Raw genomic sequence first — 23,167 nt, 5'->3', positions numbered from 1 at the left:
GAACCCCCAAGTTCAGGGAGGGGTGGTCCAGGACGGGGCAGGGGGAGGAAGGAGCCTTCATCAGATGGATGGGGGCTGCCACCGCTGTGGCAGATCCACACGGCCCGCGTCGGGCCGCCAGCTGGCCGAGGGACAAAGGAGCCATTCACCATCCACGTGCCCAGATGGTCCCCTTTCCAGCGGGCAGAAGTGCCAGCAGCCAACACAAGACGGAGAGGCGTCGGGGGCAAAGGCTACCATCGCACGGGTCCACGGGTCCAGGGCCCAGAGCCGGAATTCCCATCCCTGCCCCTAAGAGAGCCCGTTCCCTCGTGAGCAGGCAGGCGAATAACATGACAACGCGTAAGCCTGAAAAGAACTGGTTCAGAAGCACAAGATGATCTACTAAATGCTTACGTCAAATGGTAACACGGATGCTAGTGAAAAGAATTTTTTAAAAATCCGTAATTATAAATTGTAATTAAAAATACATATTCAGTACCTCTCAACACACATACCTGCTGCATCAGCACAAGCACCTCTGAACGTGCAGAACGGGGGTGGGAGTGGGCCGCGGACGTGCAGGGATTCAACGTGGCCTTCTGAAGCACCACGCAGTGTCAGCCCCTGGCAGGAGCTCACAAGCGCAACTTTCTGAGCCCACGCCTGCTCAGCAAAATGAAATATGGTAACAAAAGAGAGCGAGCGAGTAAAGGGACGACACACTGGTGGGTGCGAGGGGCTGGCAGACAACTGGACCCCAGTTCTGACCCCGCTCCAGGCCCGGCTCCTGCCCCACTGGCTTGTGGCCCTGGCAGTTCTGCACTCTCTTCTCCCGTTTCTGCATCCGTAACACGAGGACGTCAGTGGCACTGGCGGGGCGGCTGTGAGGGTCCAAAGCCTGAGGAAGGGGCCGAACGCAGCGTCCCGTACACAGCAGGAGCCGCGCGACTGTGGCCGTGGTGTTGACTGCTCTCATCGCTCCATAAGTTGTTTTCCTCTCTGGCTGAGGGCCAAGGTCCGCTGGAGAAAAGAACAGGTGGTGCTTTTCTCCACGGAGATGCGCACGTGTCTGTTTTCTCCCTAAAATGCTCCTGCGGGACAGCCTGACCTCAGTCCTGCTCTCTGGGTCAGGAGCAGCTAAGACACGAGGGCCCCTCTGAAGCATCTCAGGAGAGGATCCCCCTCAAGTGCAAAGCTGGCCTTCAGTTAGGAAGTGAAAGAGGCACCCCATCTTCCCAGGCTGGACAGAAGGGCTTCCGCGACCACACGCTGCTCTGGACAAGGCGAACGCTGGTTACTAAGAGGCCAGGGCCCTGCCGGCTCCAGGAAGGGGTCCTGATGTAGCTGGGCTCGGCCTCCAGGCCCTCGTTCCCGGCTGGCTTTTGTGGCAGCGCCCTGCCTGGGCCCAAGGCCTGCTCCTGGCTCTGCTGTGAAGCACCTTGTTACCCTGGACAAGTTACTCAACGTGCCTGATTTTCATAGAAAAGCTGTGGACCAGGTTATCTCCAGAGCCCCCTCCAGGATTCAAGAATTCTACACAGAGAGCCCAAAGTGTCGAATGAACTTCACTTTTTAAACTTAACCGTACATACTAGGCTACACAAAAACCACCACCGAAGAACCGTAAGTGGCCCTTTTGGATCCTACAGCCAACTCCTGTCACCAGTGTTTGGCTGAGCATGTTGGGCTAAACATTACAGGACGGGTCACTTTAGATCAGTGCCTAAGGACCCCAACCATTTCACTACCAATTCACGCTCCACTATGAACACCCACTTGTAAATTTTCCAAGCTAGACACGCAACTGCTTTGCTCCCTGAAAAAAGCCCAAAACTACAAAATCAATGGAGGTTCCCCGCAAACAGCCACCCCAGGATGGCTGGCTTCCAGGAGGAAACACGGGCAGACCCCCAGCCTGAAAACTCACCAAGAGCTGCCCTCCAGGTGGCTTCCCAGCCGTGAGAAGCACGGGGGACAATCTGGATGCTCACAGAATCCGTGAGTTTGGAAGCAGAGAAAGGAAGTTAAGAGCTGAGAGAGAGGGACAGCAGCCTGCGGGGGCTGATCAGGGCAGCGGCTTGTGGACAGAGATGATGTGAGCAGGGGCTCAGCGAGGAGGAGAGAAACACTCTGCCCACTCGAAGTCACTGATGCTCGACAATTAGAGCCCGGCCTCACCTGGGTCAGGTGAGCAGGTGCCCTCCTGTACAGAGAGCAGCGGTGGGTGCAGGGCGGGGGGCTCGGGGGAGGAGGGGCCTGGTTGGCCTGCCAGCAGCCCCAGAGGCTCTGCAGTCAGCACCACGGCACCCGTCCTGAACAAACCCCCCTGCGCCCCACACCGGCCCCCGGGGACAGACGTGAGCGTGTAACAGGGAAAAGGAACGTTTGAGACATATGGATGAGATCTAAAAATGAGTGCGGGCCATATGGGGAAGCGCAGTTGGAAACACGGAGAGAAGATTTTACTTAATTCTCAGCATCTGTAGTCCAGGTTTTCTCTATTCTAAAACCGAAGGCTCTCACTTGAGTAACTTTGAGTCAAGAAAGGCTGGTATCGATGTTCTTTAGAAAAACGATAATTTTAAGAAGAAGCAACCCAGGTGCCAGTCGCTGGGAACGAAACTGGGAAATGCTTTACATGGTGTCCTTGTCCTTCCTCAGGGCACGAGGGGCCCGGGGGCCGGCGCGTCTGGCTTCAAGACCCCGTGTCACCGCACACCTGCTTCTCCTCCATCTCCCGAGAGTGTAGACCCCTCCTCCTTCCCCGTCCCCTCTCCTGGCTTTTCTCCCATTAGCATTCTTTTGAACACTCTGTCTCTATTTTGTCTCTAATTATCCTCCCACTAATCTGTTGTGAGTTGTTTTACGTTTCTTGTTCTAAATACTTGGACACTTACGATATATGCAAACAAATCCAAGTTTATTTTGGGCGCTGGCACCACAATCGCTGTAGACGTTTCCATAGTCTGTGGGCATTACATCTGGCGGGTCATTTGTACCGTGAACGATCTCGCAAGACAGAATTCTGAAGAGTTCTAAGTTATGCCACATAATACGTAATTCGGGTTCGTACAACGGTAGATTATACAACAGAGACCGAAAAGGTCAACCTCAAGTGTTAAATGCAGCTCTGAAAACCCAGAGCCCCTGCTTTAATACGGGGAAGAGATGATAGTTTGGAGAAGCTGGACCTTTAAAATCAAACTGAGATCTGTCAATCTTCTTCGCATGTTACATACAAACTCTTCATGGGGCGTGGTCTGGCTCTGCACTTTAAGTGACAAAAATGTACTTGGTACTTTTTGTACTGATTGCTTAGAAGGTGACTGAGTTTAGGAAGTATGTTTAAGTGACATGTAAAAAGACTAACGGTAATTTTCTTATTCTTTATGGACATTCAACCTAGAAAACCAAACTACTTCTAAGACAAATGCACTATAAAGAATCAGCTTCTCCTCTTCGGGTTTATACAGAGCATCATGACCACTAAGGAACTGGGAGGCATGGACCAAACTCACTCGGCAAAGATCCCTTCCAGCACGTGTCACGATCAGGCGTCCACGGAGAGGGTAGATGTTTCAGGACTGACTGCCTGGTGACAGTGGTATTGATGCCAGGAAGAAGTCACCTGTGCAACCTGATTTTGATTCTACGTGTGTAGAAATACTTAGCAAACAGATGCAAATGCCAACAGTGATTATTTCTCGGTGATAAGATCACGGGTGATTTATGTCTTTTTCTATTTTCCAATTTTTTTTTAATAAGTATGCCAGTCTTCAATGAATAGTTTTATAAAAGGCAGGCATTTCAGAGATGACAATTCTGAGGACTACCCGAGTGCAGAAACCCGTGTCACACAAAGAGCCTGTGAATGGCAAAGACGGTTGAAATCTCACACGCGCAGACCCCCTGAACGTGCCTGCTGCCGACACAACTGCTGCCAAAATAAGAATCGATTTAAGGAAAAGCAGGTGTGTTCCTGGGACGTTCGGCTTCCGAATCATTTTAATTAATGGCTCCTGCTCCCCTCAGTATAAAGGAAACAGGCAGTTATTGATAAGTGAATCCCGCAGGGCCGGGAGAAAACGATCCTCATGAAGTAGCTGGTCCCCTCGAGTCCCAGGGGCTGCAGCAAGGGTGGGAGAAAACCAACCCAGCCGTGCAGGTGGGACCAGGGAGCGACTGGATGCACCAATACTGATGCCAAGCAGGCAGCATCCCCCCACCCCCACCCCAGGCTCCCCGCAATCTGAATCCCCAACCCCCGAGGCTGACCAACAATAGCAGAGCTTGAGGAGTCAGGCAGACTGCTTTGAATTTCAACCCATCACTTACTGTGTGTTCTTGGGCACACACATCCCTTAACCTCCGAGTCGCATTTTTTTCACGTGAAATATAAGGATGTCATTATATTCCTCTGAGGGTTACTGGGAAGATTAAACAAAAAGGTGTACAGGTAGGCAGCACCAACGAGGCACACAGAAATCATTATTACTGCCTACACACTGGAAAACGCACCCGACGTCAGTCCCGGGTCTCGGGTTGAATTTTTCTGCTGCATTAAGCTTTCCCTTTGGCTTTGGGTGCGATGTGGGTGTCGGGAGCACAGAGATGGTGGTTACGGAGCCTGTGGGTCCCAGGCACCGGCTGGCACAGGGCCTCCTCGGGGCCTTCCTGCCAGGGGAGGGCTTGGGGGCGGCTGTAGAAAGTAGACGGAGGCCTGGGACCAGCCCCCGAGACCACAGCGGAGCGGAACCTTGGTGGAGGAACCTCGCGAAATGCCTCAAACGCCAGGGCTCCCCTGCAGGCCGAGACAGAACTGTTTATACTGGTCAAAAACTAAGCTTCCCGTCAGCACAGCCCGTATGTGACAGCAAAAATCTGAATTCTGTCTCCTGAAGTTGAGACTCACGCCTGAAGCGTGAAACATTCCCACCGAAGGGCCTGCCATCAACTCCAACGCGTCTCGTCATCACGGCCCAGGTTCTCTTCCTACTTCCCTAACCCTCTGGTCTTTCTGCTGGTTGTTCATTCAGGCTGGAAACCCTTGAGTCACCTGTGACTAACCTGCTGCTTCACACCCAGTTGGCACAGAGTTCTGGGCCTTCCCTGCGATGCCCAGGGCCGGTGACATGCCCCCGGGCCACCCTGAGGTCTCGTCCCCAGCCTCCTGCTGACACACTGGCACCTCCACTCCCACCCCGAGGACCAGGATCAAGATGCCTGCCATACACCCCGACGGCCACCCCTCCGTCCACCACGGGACAACCGCTGGGGCTCCCCTTTTCAAAAGCATCAGGCCTAATGACGGGGGCCTCCCCAGTGCGGGTCACCCAGGGCCCTCAGTGCCGCCGGCTCACTTACTGTCCTCCCACACGCCCCCTGCTCCCAGCCTCTGCCTCTCCCTCCACCGAGGACCAGCCCCGAGCATCCTTCACGTGAAGGATTTCAGTCTCAACCATCTGATGAGATAAGCGGTCCCTTATCCCGCCCTACGGACGCCGCAGCTGAGGCTCTGCGGCTTCCACGGCTCGCCCCGAATCGCTCAACCGGCGTGTGGGCGTGTGCCGAGCCTGGATTTGAAAAGGCCCCAGCCTCACCCTCCTATGTATGCTGCTTCCGCAAGGATAAGAGAGGCCCGAGTGGCCCCATCCAGCCGTTTCTGGTGGGCCAGGAGGGGCAGTGCCACTGTCCTAATGACCCCCGCGCATCCGGGCCAGGGTTACTCTTCCGGTTACCTCACAGGCTCCAGAGAGTCAGGGGCTGAACTCTGCCCGCCGGATGAAAGAACGTGCAGCCGGCCTCCCCCGTCTGATCCACACACGCCCTGTGACACGGTGCTGATCTCGACAGCACGTCTGCATCCCTGTTTCAAAGCCTTTGGTTATTGTTCCCAAAGGTCGCTCAGCGGGGAACCAGGTGGCTTAGAAGGACTTCCAAGGGACGGAGCGAGGGAGGGACACCTCCGACTCAGCCTGCGACAACCAGCGACTACAGCATCCGTCACCCATGGCTCATCGGGACAGATCGCCTGCCCTGCTTCAGCCCTACTGGGAACGCTTCTGATCACAGCAAAGACCCACAGTCCTGCGGTGCCGGAAAGAACATCGCCCCACGGCCTCACCAGCACGGAGGCCGGAGCCCATCTCTCGCCCCATCTCTGTTGTAACAAAAATGCCTACATTGAACTGGCACAGAGCAGCCTGGGCCGGTCCAGCAGGAAGCAGGGTTCCCTCACCTGCCTGCCAGTGATACGGAGGGAACCTGCTGGATGATTACGGGAAGTTCTGAACCAAGTCCTGGGGAACCGTTCTGAGGAAGAATCGGTTGGCACATTCACACCGGGTGGCAACCTCGTGTGTTAGGTCCAATCTCAGCAGGTCCTCGGCGATCCTCTGATCTCTGAAAGACTGATGACAAATGTAAGGCCCTGCGGCACCGCAGATGCCCGGATAGAGCAGGAAGCCCGAGGTACAAGCTCTCCCCTGCTATGACCCAGCACCGAGGCCTGGGGTAGTCCCTAAACCACTCTATGTCTGCCCGTTTGGTTCAATGTACAGAGAAGCTGTAAGAACAGCACAAAGGACGTTATTTTCCCTGAACTATCTGAGAGTAAGCCGCCAGCGTCCTGTCCCATCACCTCAACACCTGGCGTGCGTCTCCACACACAAGGGCATCCTTCCTCCTCCACACAAAACCGGGACGTTAACACCGATACACGATTACTGTCACACTCAGACCCCACTCCGGTTTTGCTAGTAAGGTCCTGGTTTCCATCTGTAAAACAGGGAACCCAGTATCACTAGGATTCCCTCTAACATCCTAGCTGCTTAACTCTGTGACGCAGCCCCATCAAACGCCCACCCAGTAAGCCCTGATATTCAACTTGGTGAAAAAAACCCAAGTTCAAGCTAAAGGCATGTGACCCGTCTCTGTCACAGGCCTTCTCCCGGGGAAGACGCTCAGTCAACCATACACGGATGGGCCTCGAGGAACCCTGGGAACTTCACCCCCAGGAACCGCCCCTCCCCGACCACAAGCATCAACCCAGACAGCGCAAGGGCTCTTTTCGTTAGTGAGCGCTGGTCCCCTCCGGTAGCCGCTCTCTGCTCCCAGGTCTGGCTTGGAGTCGCAGAGGTGGGGGGCCGGTCCCGGAGCTCATCAGCGGCAGGTGACTAACTGACCTCAGGCAGGGTCGCACTGGGGCCAAGGCTAAAGCGGCAGCCGTGGGGGCAGCTCACTTCTGGTTCCATGTGCCACAGGAGGTGGTCAGCGAAGGATGCGTGTGCCTTGGAACAAACCCTCCCCGGGCGGATGCTAAGAGGTTATAAACGGAACTGTAGCTTCCCGGGTAGCCCGAGTCAGCACCTGGGCCCAAGGCAACCATCGCGAAGACAGTTAACCTTCGGGGCTTCGGCGGGTTCCAGCTGCTGTCGTCAAGTGGTGACAAAAACTGTTCTTCAGTAAAATCCCTCCCTGGGAGTAGCTTCCCCATCTCACAAGATTTAGCACAACGCCTTCCAACCCTTAACCTGCACGGTTTTATGAGTCGGGTTGTGTAAAACACCAAGGCCGGGCCGGAGCCCAGGAACGCACCGAGCCTTTCAAAACGTCGCCTGGGCTCTGCCGGCAGGAACAGTTCTTGAGGACGGCGCCTTGTTATCTGTGGAAAAGTTCTCTTGGACTAATCGTGATCGTAAGTTGAACGTGAGAGGAGACCTAGTGTATCAACGTGCTACCCGTCTACAAATATGAGCTCATGTTGTTTTATTTAATTATAAATTATCAAGGGAAAAGGAAGAGCACTAGTCCTTTCCTAACGGAGAGACCTTTTCGGGAAAGGTACGGCTTTCTGGAGGTTACTGTAACAAACTATTACATGTGATTAAATTAAATTGGCGACCGACCTCAGCACAGCACAGGGACACAGGAAAGCAGGAGAGAGCTCTGCCGAGTCACGGTTACCTGCAGTTAGAGATGCCGACACACAAGGAGAACACAGGGACTTTGACGGGGAGTCCGGTGCTATTGTGTTTCACACCAGGTGCCTGCCGGGGAAATCTTAACCACGGCTTTAGAAACTGGGTGGATTTCCATGGCAGTAGAATTACAAATGTGGATGATGTCATGAGCCGCTATTAGAAGGTCAACATGTGTGGTGGTGTTTTTGACGTTGTTTTCACGCCTTCTAATACGCAGTAGAGAGAATTTCTGCTGGGTGCATAATCAGTCTACGATCACGCTATAATTCCAACAGCACACCCGTCACGGTAGTTTACACAGGAGGCCACGGATGCTTTAGCGCCAGTCTTCTCTGTAACGGAGACCAGCGGGCGGCAGGAGAGGCTGCGGAAAGTTTTCCCACCTTCCTTCTCGACGCTGATGCCTCGTCAGGTCTGACGATGGAGAAATAAGTCACACCGCCACGGTGGTTCTTGTCGGGGTACCTCCCTTCTCTGTGACACCGTTCAAGGGGGGCAATGGAAAACTCACGCCGAGACAACAAGGTCTCTCTTTGTCCAACAAAAGCAAGGCTTTGGTGACCACGACAAACACATAGAAGCAAAAAAGACAGACAATGAATGGGGGCATTTCTCCCCGGCGATGGGCATACTGACCTCCAACAGTCTCTAGACTACAAATATTAACTGCCACGAACAGATATGGACGTTCAGAACACAGCTTTGTTGGTGTTTTTACATCAAATAATGCTAGGTACAAACGTTTCCAAGGCAGTAATGTGCCTGACGGGGGAGGAGGCCTGGAAAAGGGTGGTCAGTCCACAGAGGAGAAGCAGGTCTCCCCAGCACAGCTCTCGAGGGCCAAGCAGAGCCGAGGGGAGAGGGTTAAAGAGAAGCCAACTTTGATTCTATTTAAGGAAGAGCTTTCTAACAATCTGTGTTCTCCCAAAATGGAACTTGGCTGGCTCTGGGGAAGGAGACGTGTGCCCGCAGAGCTGGGGGGCCATCTGTCAGGGTGGGGGAGCCAGCCCGGCACCCACACGAGGACAGGCTGTCTGAGCCAGGCCCCCCGAGTTCTGAGAGGAGCCCCGGGGACTGACTGCCGCTCGTGAAAAACCGAACCCCAGCGCCAGATGTGCTTCTGAGCTCAGCTGTCTTCTCGTGCTAAAAACTGAAGGGAGGGATGACAAGCTGTTCAAGGGAATTTGTAGGTAACTCAGAGGGCTTGCTTCGCCTTATTTCACTCCCCAGCGTTCCGTTCCATTTCTGGGTGTTTCATTCTGTACTAGAATCTTGAGAATGTAGTTTTGAAAAAGGATAAGAAGACAAAACAAGTCAACAATGTTGAGCATCTCCAAAAAAAGGTACTTTAGTGGGTGAGAAGCTGAAATTGGAAAAAAATAAATAAAATTAAGCACAGGGCTCTCCTAAAGTATTTACCTACTCACGCTCCCCGCATTTCTTAGTCACAGTTAACAGAGAGTTATAAGCACAGGACAACAACGTTTCTTTCAAGTGACATGCTTGGAAAAAACGATAAAGAGGGTCACTTTTGTGAAAAAGAATCAGATTGCTCATGAAAAACGGAATTTCGCCATCAGGCAGAATCTACGGTAGCTGGTGTGATTCTCACGCAGGCCAGTGTCTCATTTCTCTCTCCAAGCCGTGAAAATAACCTAACCCACAACACAAAATTACTACCCAATGAATGAAGGCTTTACTTGGTTTTGAAGAGAGTTAGTGGACCCTTCAAGATTGCAGAAAACGAAAGATGAATATTTTGCAACACTCATCACATTCAGAGTTTAATTTTCTTTTCAGGTTTCCTCCCTGTTCCCCTCCCTCAAGTGAAACTAATTCTCTTGTTAGCATAAAAAGGAAAACCTCAAGGAAATGTAACATGGGTGATAACATTGACCTGTTTCAAGAGCAAACTCTTCCGTGATAACCATCGGTCCCGGGGGCCACCCACATGGTGCTCACAGAAGTAGGCATTGCTGACTTTCAGGAAGTCACCCTCTCGCATCCTCTGCAGGACGTCCACGCAAAGGCGAGATCGGACACCGTCAACTTCACGGGACTTGGGGTCTTTCCCACATCCGGACACCAGGGAAGGGAACAGGCACGTGGGAAGAAAGCTGGGCACCCAGCAGGCCCCCTGCGGGTCACCCTGGCGGCCTCGTATCACACCGCCGCTCGAGTCCCCCTGCCTTAGCTGCCACCGTCCAGGACTGCGGCATGAAACACCACCAATTTAACAGAGGGAAAAAATTCCCCGGGTTCAAAGTGCTTTTTTGCCATCTCCTCCTCTATGTGCAAACACCACACACACAGGACTTCGTGAGAGAGAAAAAGATTTGATGGGATGACCTGGGCGGACCTGGGGAACATGCCCGGAGGTGGTCATTCCATTTCAGGACCCTCCAGAAAGCTGATGGCAGGAGACAGAGACATGAAGGGGGCTCCGAAAGACACAGAAAGGCCAGCTTACATAAACCTCCAAACTCGAGAACCTCTAGGAAATGACCAGCCGGATATTTCTGCACTGGATCTCTCAATGTCCAGAGATTTTTTAAAAAAACAAGTAGAAAGATGTCAATATTTAAAACATATCCCCCTTTTTTTTTTTTTCCCTCAAACGCAAATGAAAGAGATGCCCTCCACCCCGAATCCCGCTGAGAAAGCACCAGGCCCCCCCTGCCCTCCAGGCCGGGCCCGGGGTCCCGCCGCGCCCGCCACTCACCGAGCGTGTCCTTGAGGTTCTTCACGAGGGAGCCCTTCTTCAGGCTGTTCTTCCTCTCCACGTAGTTGGACGGCACGTAGCCCGTCCTGTTGGCCGCGTTCCGCACCCGCCACCAGGTCCTGGAGTCGTCCAGCAGCCACAGGCGCTCGTTCTTCTTGATGTCCAGCTCCTGGCCTTGCTGGGCTGTGTAGTCCCACTTGGCTATGACGATGACCTCCTCTGTCATCTTTCATGGAGTCCTTCTGCCAGCGAAACATTCGGAGAGGCTCATTAGACACCCGGCCAAGCACCATGGCTGCTGCATCCACTCGGAAAACTACACCCGGACAGCTTTTCATTACAGCTTGGCAACCAGCTGTCTCCAGGGTCTCAAACACTCAACCTTAAGATGACCTCCTTTCAACAAGCTTTAGTGCGCTGTTTAGAAACGGTGACCTTATAAAAGCGAATCTTAATTTTGCACGTGGGGAATTCTGCTTCTCTGCTAAAAACAAACAGCAACAACAGAAAACTTGCCAAAAAATTCTAAGTAACCGTATCACGATTAAACGTGTTCACTGGATTAAGTGAACACCAGATCCTCAGAGCTGATATCTTTACATCCATTTTCTCAGGATAAGCTGAATTTTATGACCATATTTAATGACCGTGACACACCCAAACCGCAATGTGGTATCCTGGATTGGATCCTAAAACATGAAAATTAGGGAAATCCAAGTGAAGCCAGTCAATAGTCTACCACTAACCAGCGTTAATCTCTCACTTTTGACAAATGTCCCTGGTCAGGTAAGATGTTAGCACTAAGGGAAACTGAGTGAGGGGTGTCGGGAATGCTTTGCACTATCTTTGCAGCTTTTTCATAAATATAAAGTTATTCCTGGAACTTGAAACACAGATGTTTATAGCAGCTTCATTCATAATTGCCAAAATTTGGAAGCCATCAAGATGTCCTTCAGTTGGTGATAGATAAATAAACTGTGGTCCATCCGGATAATGGAATATTACTCAGTGATAAAAACAAATGAGCTGGGCTTCCCTGGTGGTGCAGTGGATAAGAATCCACCTGCCAATGCCGGGGACACGGGTTTGAGCCCTGGTCTTGGAAGATCCCACATGCCGCGGAGCAACTAAGCCCGTGCGCCACAGCTACTGAGCCTGTGCTCTAGAGCCCACGAGCCACAACTACTGAGCCCGCGTGCCACAGCTACTGAAGCCCTCGTGCCACAACTACTGAAGCCCACGCGCCTAGAGCCCGTGCTCCACAACAAGAGGAGCCACCGCAATGAGAAGCCTGCGCACTGCAAGAGAGTAGCCCCCGCTCGCCACAACTAGAGAAAGCCCGTGCGCAGCAACAAAGACCCAATGCAGCCTAAAATTTAAAAAATTTTTTTAAAAAAACAAATGAGCTGTGAAGCCATGAAAAGACATGAAGGAACTTCAAATGCACACGACTAAGTGGAAGAAGCCCATCTGAAAAGGGTAAGACTGTATGATTCTCTCAAAGACTCTCTCCTTGACCAAACTTCAGTCAGGCTCCTCTGAATCCTCTTCCCAGACTAGGCCTTGACCACTGTATTTCTGTGTCTGTACTTCCATGTCCATTGCCCAATTTCAGCAAGAATCCTGCTGAGTTGGTTCAGCCAGAATCCTCCATCCCTCACCCAGGTGATGTCTGACCATCCTGGCCTGTTTTCAGGAAGGACCCTGTTAGGTCAGGGCAGCCAGAATCCCCTCTTACCTCTGATGTTTCCTCTTAGTAGTTTTCCATCCATCTACTCCCCACCCAGCTCCTGGGCTATACATTCCTACTCTTCCTTCTTGTATGTGGGCTTGAGCCCAATCTCTCTCCCCTATGGCAAAAATCCCTCGGAGTCCTCCCCTAAGTAAAGCCTGCTTAACCGTTCTTTAACAAGTGTCAGTTTTTCTTTAATAATTCCAAGAATATAACATTCTGGAAATGGCAAAACTACAGAGACATTACAAAGGTCAGTAGTGGCCAAGGGCACAGGGGAGAGAGGGGTGATTAGGTGGAGCACAGGGTTTTTAGGGCAGTGAGACAATTCTGCACAATACTATAATAGCAGACACATGTCGTGACACATTTGTCAAGACCCATAAAACATTCAATACCAAGAGTGAACCGGAATACAAAATTACTCCAAAATTAAAAGTTTATTAAAACAAACAAAAAAAGACAGTGCATTGCATACCTAGTTAAGTCAATCCTGGAAGTAATAAATAGCAAAGGTATACCTGAATGACTGTAATGAATACAGTTATGAGCTATTTCGTAACTTCTCGGGTAGAAGGTGGGCATTTTTGCAGCAGAAAAATTCAACATTCAGTCCTTTAAATGACTAGACGTTTACTCAAAACTAGGAAGAAATGAATAATGGAAAGACTATTGACTCAAATCCCCTTCTTTTCTGACAGAGAGGAGTTCTCATTATTTATAGGGATGGCTTCAGGATGACAGAGGGGACCTAGCGCACTGACTCCACAAAAGCATGCATCCCATTTTTAAATAACATGACACTTTCTGCTAGATGCTAAAGACACTTATAAATAATACATGTTCTCCTCTTTCATGAATTAACTTCCAAATTTAGAGATAACAAACCTTTGGGGAAGGAGGAGATGTTTCATAAACCTTATGCATAATGTACACAATATCCAAGAAGATAGTGTTTGCACAAATCTCATTTCCAAATTGTAGACAATATTGTTGTCTACTTTCAGAAAATCTCAAGCCTACGCCGTGTCTCCCTCTATACTGAACTCACTGTCAGGTTAGACTTCTGAAGGTCATGAAGGTCGTTTCTCTTTTTTCAGTAATAATGGGAGGGACCAGAGCAGTAATAGGAATGGGCTTCAGAGAATATTTTATTTGAATACCGGGTTTGTGTCTTCATTACAGTTTCAAAAAGAGATTTTAACAAGAACAGACCATCACTTAAGACCAGTCAAAACAATTTATAAATTTTCTGCACGACTTAGCTACATGAAAAGCAGGTAAGTAAGGCACTGGCTGGGCCTGGTAGGTCTCAGTGCACATCGAACACCACACGGGAGGGAACCTAGAAAATGCTGTGCCCGGCTTCACCCCCATGGGACCCTCTAGGAGCCGGGCCTGAGCATCCACAGTGTGTCACAGGCCCCAGGTGACTCTGACAGCCCTCCTCACAGGTGCTCTTCCTGGGTCCGGGGCGTGGACTAAGCGCACTGCTCAGTCTGGGGGAGGACACTGGAGTGCATCGGGGCACTCATTCACTCGGCAAACACCCGCCTTTCAGGGAAGTGTGAGCTTTCAGGAGACAGAGGATCAGAGATTCAGTGCCTTCCTGAACAACAGAGCCAGGGTTTGAGCGCAGGGCTGTGCTCCTGTGCTCACTTCTGGGGTGAGCTGGGGAGGGGGTGAGAACTAATGTGGGGTCTTTGACAGGCTTATTCCACCCAGGACATCTGTAACTCTGGGACAGAAGAAAAATAAGTTTCCAAGCACCTAAAAAATGAGCAGCTGTTCCTTGGACATAACAAAGGCCTTTAAACCTGTTGTAATTGACTTATGAAAGCTTCCCATCAGTATAAAAGCTTCAGGAGTCCATCAAATCAACAACCACCCCACCCAGGGATCACAGCCTCCTGTCAACAACCACCTCCCCAGGGATCACAGCCTCCTGTCAACAACCACCCCACCCAAGGATCACCGTCACCCATCAACAACCACCCCACCCAGGCATCACAGCCTCCCATCAACAACCACATCACCCCAGCGAGGGCTGCCAACCAACAAGCTCTATCCCAGCGCCTCTGAAGGCCAGCCAATGAGGACGCCGCACTCGAGTACAGTCCACCAATCAACAACCTGCTCACTTCAGCGCTTCGCATGTCAGCCAATCAACAGCTGTCCCGTTGTCCTAAGCAGCATCCGCTGTTAAGGGTCAACCAAACCAATCCGTGAGAACTTCCGCCTCAGATACTCGGCAGATACCGACCTGGTGGTGCGGAAAGCTTCCTGAGCGGAGCTGAGTGGGGGCCGAGCGGGCGGCCAGCGCCCTGGGTGAAGGCGGATGCGGTCAGGGTCCCTTAGGGCCCCGCTGTGGACCAGGGGAGGAGAGCCGCGTGGACGGGGACACGGACTGGGGGCTTGCACGACCCGGTGGGCGAGGGAGGGACAGGACGTGAGGGCCGCGCTCAGGACGGGGCAGGAACCCAGGGCTAAGCAGGAGGAGGCGGCGTAAGTGACCCCGGACAGCGCCTTAGAATAAAACCCCGGATGCTTCCTCTCCTGCTTGCGGTCAGTCAGCGCGCAGGTGCAGCGAGACCCCCGCCCCGCCCCCCAGCACCCGGGCCACAGACCCCACGGCCTCCCCTCGGACGCCCATCCTGGAGGGAGCCGTGCGGGGGGCGAGAGTTGGGGGTTCCACCCGAGGCCCCGGGAAACTGCCCCAGGAGCCCAGCCGGAGGCGGTTCCTTTCAGTCGTGAGCGCTTTGCTATGAGCGTCGGACAGACTGCAATAGCAAGAGGCTGGAGCTGAAACAAGATTATTCCCCAATAGAAAGGAGAGTACAACTGACTTAAATTCCTAACATGGAAAAGCTGTAACAGAGGAAAGTCTGAAAAAGTACATTCTGACTACTGAAACTTTAAGTCAGAAATGGGATTCTGATTTAGTCTAAGAATCACAGAGGTCAGATGCAAAGCATAATGCACGTTTATCCCTCCAGCTTGGGCAGTTCAAGAAAATCTAATTCCTTGCCTTCCTCAACTAAGCTAGTGATCACCCACCTAAAGACAACAGAAAGAAGAGCCACGAATTTAATATTTTATAGCCAGACCACGTCTCATGTCATGTGACCAGTCTCGAATAGAGCTTAGCAAGAACCCCATGCTATACTAAATGAAAGAAATTCTCAGAAAACCTAACATGATAAGCTGCTTTTTCAAGTCTTGGATGGAAGAAGATTTTTTTAAAAAACCCAAACAGACTAGAATAGCTATAAAAACTTTCTTGGCCCAGTAGTTGTCACTAACTCCTAAAATAATATCAGTCCTATTCTGGGACTCTCTTTCTAAAAAGGATCCCCTGAACTGCGTCTTGGCCAGTTTATGACTGGGTTACATAATCCTCCTGATAGCCAACACCCCAAAATGCTCACAGGTACTTCCAAAGGGGTCACGGGGACCACGTCGAAGCACTCGGTCATAACTGCAAACAGAAAACATGAGTCAAGGATCTGGGATTCGACGCTTAGCTGAGCCATTTGTGCGTCCTCCTTGGCCTTCGGCTTATTCTGTAAAATGGGAGCAGCAGTATTTGCCTCGCCTCAGAAGACGCTTCGGATGCTCAAGCAGCCTGATAATGTCGTGTTTAAGGGGTCGGGGTTTTGTGTCATACGGGCCGGGCTTGGAGTCCTCTGTGCACTTAGCCCAGCTGCCCTTCTGTCACACGGGGTAAGAAGAGCACCTCACCTGGGAGCTTGTGAAGACAGTTCCGAGCACCCTGCCCACACAGAGAGACCCAGAACGGGAACCACAGTCAGAATGAACGCGCTCTGTGCGCTGCAGCACACGTGGTCCGTGTAGGGGGCGGGGCGGGGGGTTTGGTCCAGTCCTAGTGACCCCTCCCTCCCTCCCTCCCTCCTTCCCTTCCTCCCTTCCTTCCTTCCTTCCATCAGGCTCTCCTGAGCAGCAGATATGCTTCCAGGGCACCAGGGTTCCCTGGAGAGTGTGCAGACCCAGGGTCTGCTCTCTTGTGATTCAAGCCCCAGGCACAGAAGCACCTCTCCAGAGACCCCTCCCCTTCCCTCCCCATCTAAGTGTCACCGTCCAGGGTCTCCTCCCCAGAGGTCATTAGTGTACGACCTACGGCTGTCCTTCCCCGAGAGCACTTGCATCACCTGAGGTTACCTGTTCACTGTGTGGGACACCCTGTTATGTGCTGACAGTGGCTGCTGAGACTTCAGCCGCCCTGTTTAATGGGAAGGTCAAGGAAAGGCAGACTGATGACTCAAAGTTGACGTATTCAATACATCTGCCTCATTCATCCTTCTACGGACTGACCAATCTAGCTGGCCTCAGAGAAGACCAGGGTCATATGGCTTTAAAAAAACTGCCAATCCCACTGTGTAATAGAAACCTTACATGGATGGAATACGATTTATTGAATTCAATTCAAAACAGAGACAGACAGACAAAACAGGTGTAACATTTTACCTCTAGGATGTTAACTCGGAATTTCAGAAGAATACCTGTGTGCACACATGGATACAGACATATCAAAATATAGAGCTATGAGCAAATAACTGGTTTAGAGAGGAACCAGGTAAGAAAAGAGACTGACTACATGAAAAAAAAAAAAAAAAGTCACACTTGCCGTGATTTTCAACATACAGTCTGAATTACTCCAATAATATAATCTACTTCAAGATGGGTCTTGAGGATTTTTCTTTGTACCATCTCATGCCTTCGAGGCAGTCAACCGATTATTATGGAAACTCACTCAAACAGAGGTTTTCTGTAGATGCAGTTGGAAGAATAATAGCCCAGCCCCCCAAAGAGGTCCACATCCTCCTACCTGGAACCTGTGAATATGTCAGGCTACATGGCAAAGGGGAATTAAGGTCAGCTCATCTTGAGGGAGTATCCCGGGGGGCCCGGTGTGACCACAGAGCCCCCATGAGCCAGAAAGGAGACAGAAGAGTCAAGGAGGGACCTGCCAGGACGAGGGCAGCCCCTAGCACCTGGAAGAAGCAAGGAACAGGTTCTCCCCTGGAGCCTCCAGAAGGTACCAGGCCCTGTGCAACCTTGACTTAGCCCTGTGAGACCCGGGTGGGACTTGTGACCTCCAGAACGGGAAGAGAATACAGCAGCCGCAGAAAACCAACGCAGTGAGCAATCGTGCCAAGGTCAGTCCAAACAAGGAACACTTTCTATGTTTTCCCTCATTTATCACCATGTTTTCCTCCCTTGGTTTTTTGTTTGTTTGTTTGTTTTAACTTTTTTCATTGCGATATGGTTGATGTAAATATTACATGTTCCTCCCTTGGTTCTTATTTGCAAACACTTCAAAACAGTACATTTGCATTAAGGAGACCCACTCAAAGAAACAGTCTCAGAAGCAGCTTTAAAAGACCTTATAAATTCTTGATTAAAGTTTCAGGTCGTGTTGTAGATAAAAGACTTTCCAGAGGCCAACGAATCTGACAGGAGTTGGCAGGAACCTGTGGTGTCCTGGGGGGACAGAAAGGTCGGTTGGTGGCTTTGTACAAGCAGTATCGCTGATTACAGCTGATGCGCTTCAACTTTGTAAGTAGGACACAATATGGAATCTCATGGCTGTTTCAACTCTCAGCAAGTTAATTAACCTGTGACAGGGGTCAAGGTCTTACCACTTCCCTGAGGCACAAAAATACACTACCTGTAAAAGAGAAAATAAACAAAGAGTGCAGGCTTGGCACTCAGTCACAGGAGGGGCCGCCAACTCCCCTCGTGCCCGCGGGGCTGTTTCCTAAGTGAGCTCATCCGAGGTCTACAGCCACCCTCTGAAACAGAGAGGATCTACACACAGCCTGAATGAATGATGAAACGGGGGCTTCGAGATATCTAATAACTCGTCCAAATCCACAGGCCAGAAAGTGCCTGGGATGGGATTCAAACCCATGAGAACGGTCTTATCCCAAAGCCTGAGCTTCCTTCCTCTTGCAGCTGGTGGAGTCCTGGGTAGCAGAATTTTGCAGCATGGCCAAAAAAAGAAATCCCAAGGGTAAGGCGGGCGCCAATAAACAAAAACTGAATTTCAATTTCATTTTGATAAATTTCATCCGTGAAAACACCTGGGGGAAAGAGCAGTAGCTCCTGATCTTCCAGGTCTGATCTGGGAAGAGCCTCGCTGGTGTTTTAACATTTTACTTGAGGAGAGGCCAAGGAAGGCCAGACCAAGTTGAAGGATAAACTTTCCCGATTTCAAAACACAGGGTCAAAGAGCTCCATTCCTCACGCCCTTCCCTCTGGGGGTGCGCGGGGGCGGGGGGGGGGGGGGGAGTGGGGGAGGGGAAGCCCATCTGTCCTGCTGTCACCTGTCTTGCTGTCACCCTGAGCACAGGCCTCCTTCCTGCAGCTGCTCCTGCTGGGCGTGGCTGAACGGTACAGGGCAGAGGCTTCTGAGTCTCTAAGACCCTAGTGACCTTTGCTCTGTGGGTTATTCTGGAGAACGTCTTTTTATGATTTTTCTAATTTTGTTGGATCACAGTCAAAGCCTGTGGCCTGTACAGTCTCTGTCTTTTGAGTCTGGAAAGGTCTCCTCTGTGGGCACCGATGGGAGCCATTCCCGGGAATGTTCCTCTCTGGTCGGAGGAGGCCGGGGATGGGAGATCCAGGCTCAGCACCTACCAGTGAGCGACCCTGGGGGGAAGCTGCTTAACTTCTGACCTCCGTTATTGTTTGCAGACATCAGGATGAAACGAGACAATCACAGGAAGTACCCGATACCTGGTCAGTGCCGGGTAAATGTTAGACATCCCCGCTCTACCTGTGTCTGTGTGACGCCCAGTGGCAGGTCTCACTGGACCATAATTGTATTTCTGATTTTTTGAGGAAGCACCATTATCACCTGCACCAGTTTACACTCCCACCAGCAGTGCACAAGGGTTCCAATTTCTCCACACCCTCACCAACACTTGTCGTTCTGCTTTTTGGTAGCAGACATTCTACTCACTGGGTGTGAGGTACACAAAATTTCCTAAATGAACTTTCTTGAACAGGATTTGTTAGTGGATGGCAATTCTCAATAAAGACCAATTTTTATACTTTTTAAATAAATCTAGGGTTTCTGCTGCACCCTCTCCCCGTCTTTTTTAAAGTGAATTTCTACTATGAATTCATCCTTACTGCCAGGATCAGCACTTCCCTCCCACCCCAAATTAAACCACATTAGAAAAATACCTTAAAATGTGAGTCAGTTTTCAAGAGATAATCACCCAGCAACTCATTTTACTATGTGAAATGCCTGGACAAAACCAGTATTCCACGGACTAGCCTATAAGTCCATACAACTCACTAGCACCTAGGAAATTTTACAGAAGAAATAGGACTCGGAACTCTGTTGTTTCAGCTAGAATCTGGGAAATACTATTTTTCGCACATAATTTACTGCTCAAGCCCTGGAGTTCCCATTCTGCTAACTTTTGCTAACCTCTCTCAGTTTCCTCCTGGGTGTCTTAGACATTCATCACACTGGGAAGAAGGTCATGAACATTAGGTAACAGCCCAGCACCATCATTTTGGAGAATCACAGTCACTTTAATAAGCCAATTTTATTATATGGTATTAATTGTAAAACAAATGAAAGTCCATAAAACTGCACTGGACTTGGAATCAACACTGCCTTACGCCAACCTGGAAGACATCACAGTTAATGGAGTGATGGGAGAAATGCCAGCAGTGGGAAAATGTCCCCAAAAGTCAGATTCACAGAGACAGAGCAGAAGAGTGGCTGCCAGGGGCTGGGGGGAGGGGGAAACAGGGAGAGGTTGGTAAAAGGGTACAGTAGAAGCTTTCAGCTATAAATGAATAAGCTCTGAGGCTCTAACGTAAAACATGGTGACTACAGTTGATAACGCTGTATGGTATAATAGAAATTTGCTGAGAGAGCAGAACTTAAATGTTCTCACCAAAAAAAGATAAACACGTGAGGTGACAGATGTGCTAATTAACTAGATGGGGAGAATACTTTCCCAACGTATACCTATATCAAATCACCACCATGTACACTTTAAATATCTTACAATTTTGTCAATTACACCTTGATAAGGCTGAAATTTAAAAAAGAAAATAAAAGGAAAAATACCCATTTTCGAAAATGGACATTGATATCTTTGGTGAAACTTGACCTTCCTCTAAAACGTCAAGAGAGCATGAAGTATTTTCAGACAATGCCTACCACTGCTCCCAAAGTAAACAAACAGCCCTCTGTCACTGTATTTAGGGGTTTATTAAGCCTTGCTATTTTTTTCCACAACCATGAAAGTAGTTGTAACTTCTATAACTTAAACACCTGGTTCATAAACATATCAAAGTATAAATGTCATGAGCTTCCTTGAATCATGCTAAGGAATTCAGCTACACTATTGGATACCTGACCTTTTTCCTGGCTACCTTATTATTCAGGATTCTCTGCCTAATTCCGAAACATACAAGAGTAAAAGAAGCAGAGTGATTTACAAAACACACTCTCCGTGATCTGGGTCTCCTAGCATTCAAATATGACTAAGCTGTCACAACCATTTTAGTTCTTCAGATGTATGTGGTTTATGCCCACATTCCTACACATTCTGGTTTAGATTTTCCTATTTAATGGGAAAGGTAATTACAGAAAGCCCCTCTGTTCCTCACTCTGGGGACAAGGACCCGCACCCATCATGCTCAGCAGGGCAGGGACCCAGTTCCTGAGAAGGGACCTGAGCTACTCTGGTTTAATTACTAAACAGACACCTCTACAAATTCTAGAAAGATAAATGCTAACATTTATCCCAAATGTACGCTTCTCTTAAGGAAATCTTCCCTATCATTCAAGAAAACAATGAGGAAATAAAGATTTCTAGCATCTGTACGCGACTTTTTAAAATAAATTTTATTTTTTAGAACTGTTTAGTTTCCCCTATTATTAACATCTTCCATTACTATGATACATTTGTTACAATTAATAAACCAATATCGATACACTAACTAGAGTCCACGTTTCACTCAGGCCTCCTAAGGGTTCTTCCCTAATGTCTTTTTCTGTCCCAGGATCCCATCCGGGACACCAGCTTGCCTTGACTCGTCACGTCTCCCGACCCTCCTCTTTGCTGACAGTTTCGCAGACTTCCCTCGTTCTGATGACCCTCTCGTTTTTGAGGAGGACCGGGCAGGTGTGCTGCACGATGTCCCCCGGGTGGAATCTGTCTGATGTCTTTCTCCCCACAAGGGCTAGGCTCTGGGCTTTGGGGAGGAGACCACAGAGGTGGAAGCCCACAGTCCCTGCGTTGTCTCGGGGTGCCTGCTGTCACTGTGACTGCCCCCTGGGCTGACCCCGTCACCTGGCTGAGTCCTGACTGTCTGGTTTCCCCCCTGCAAAGTCCTTCTCTCCTCTTCGCCCCCCCGGGCTTTGGGGAAGGAGGCTCTGAGCACAGCCCACAGTTGCCGTGGGGGTGATGTGCCACCTCCTTGATGGAGAGGATCTGCAGAAATTATCTGGGATTCTGCCTGGGAGATTTGCCTCTTCCTCCCCGTTTTTAGATTTATTCAATCATTTATTCATATTAGTATAAACATATTTATTTTATACTTTGAGCTACAACCAATATTTCTTATTTATTTTGTTGCTCAAAGTGTGCTAACTTTGGCTATTGGGAGCTCTTTTCGTTGGCTCCTGTGTCCCTTTGACATACCCTGTCATTGCAAGTGTGTGTCTGTGTGTGTGAGTTTGTGTGTCTGTGTGAATTTGTGTGAGTTTGTATGTCTGTGTATGTGTGTGTGAATTTGTGTGAGTTTGTGTGTCTGTGTTTTTGTATGTGTGTGAGTTTGTGTGTGTGAGTTTGTGTGTGTGTTTTTGTATGTGTGTGTGTGTGTTTGTGTGTCCGTGTTTTTGTATGTGTGTCTGTGTGTGTGAGTTTGTGTTTTTGTATGTGTGTCTGTGTATGTATGTGAGTTTGTGTGTGTGTGTTTATGTGTGTCTGTGTGTGTCTGTGAGTTTGTGTGTGTGTTTTTGTATGTGTGTATGTGAGTTTGTGTGTCTGTGTTTTTGTGTGTGTGTGTGTGTGAGTTTGTGTGTGTTTTTATATGTGTGTCTGTGTGTGTGAGTTTGTGTGAGTTTGTGTGTCTGTGTTTTTGCATGTGTGTCTGTGTCTGTGTGTGTGCACACGTGCATGCGCATGCGCTCAGAGCACATCCTGACTTTCTGGCGCCGCGAGCTACTCCAGCTCACCGTGTGTACCTGCCGCCCCAGTCTTGGGACCACTGCGGCGGATTGTACTGGCACCGGCGGGACCTACATCCCACTTCTGGTGTGTGTAACACGCAGAGCCCTCCTGTGCTGACACCAGTCCGGCTCCTGGGTGTTGTTGAAAGCAAAGAAGCTCTTGTGAGTGATGGGACTTGATGTGTCTTCCACGCGCCTTCCCTCCCACCACACAATGCTTTTAAGTGACGCCTTCCGCTGGGTCCCTAACCTGCTGCTCACAGCGTCTGCCCTGCGGCCATCCGTCCCCTCCATGTCCACCGTCACCTGCTTCTCCAGGTTCGGCGCCATCACCCCCTCGCTGACCTGCCCCGAACCGGCCAGGCTGCCCTGGTCCCACCTGCGGTCTTGGCTGTACGTACTTCAGCTCCTCCAAGCATAATCCTTTACCCTCGACTTAGCGGAGCCAAGACGCGGTAACACGTCAGGAGCACTTGCAGAGGTGTCCGTGCTGTAAGTCAGAGCCCCAAGCGCACGTGTAG

The 23,167-nt window shown here is 50.2% G+C and overlaps 1 protein-coding gene across 1 annotated transcript in view; it reads right to left on the bottom strand.

Moving 5' to 3' along the window:
• The window catches only part of NCK2 (NCK adaptor protein 2), a 137,935-nt gene that overhangs the window by 31,655 nt on the left and 83,113 nt on the right, over positions 1 to 23,167 (bottom strand). The window contains exon 3 of the mRNA XM_068564336.1: positions 10,687 to 10,928. Coding sequence (XP_068420437.1) covers positions 10,687 to 10,912 — 226 coding nt within the window. The 5' untranslated portion in view covers positions 10,913 to 10,928. The remainder of the gene's footprint in view (positions 1 to 10,686; positions 10,929 to 23,167) is intronic.

Source organism: Eschrichtius robustus, chromosome 15 (genome assembly GCF_028021215.1).
Source record: "Eschrichtius robustus isolate mEscRob2 chromosome 15, mEscRob2.pri, whole genome shotgun sequence".
NCBI classification, from domain to species: domain Eukaryota; kingdom Metazoa; phylum Chordata; class Mammalia; order Artiodactyla; family Eschrichtiidae; genus Eschrichtius; species Eschrichtius robustus.
Note: the sequence above shows the minus strand (reverse complement) of the source record. Positions and strands in the feature narration are given on the sequence as shown.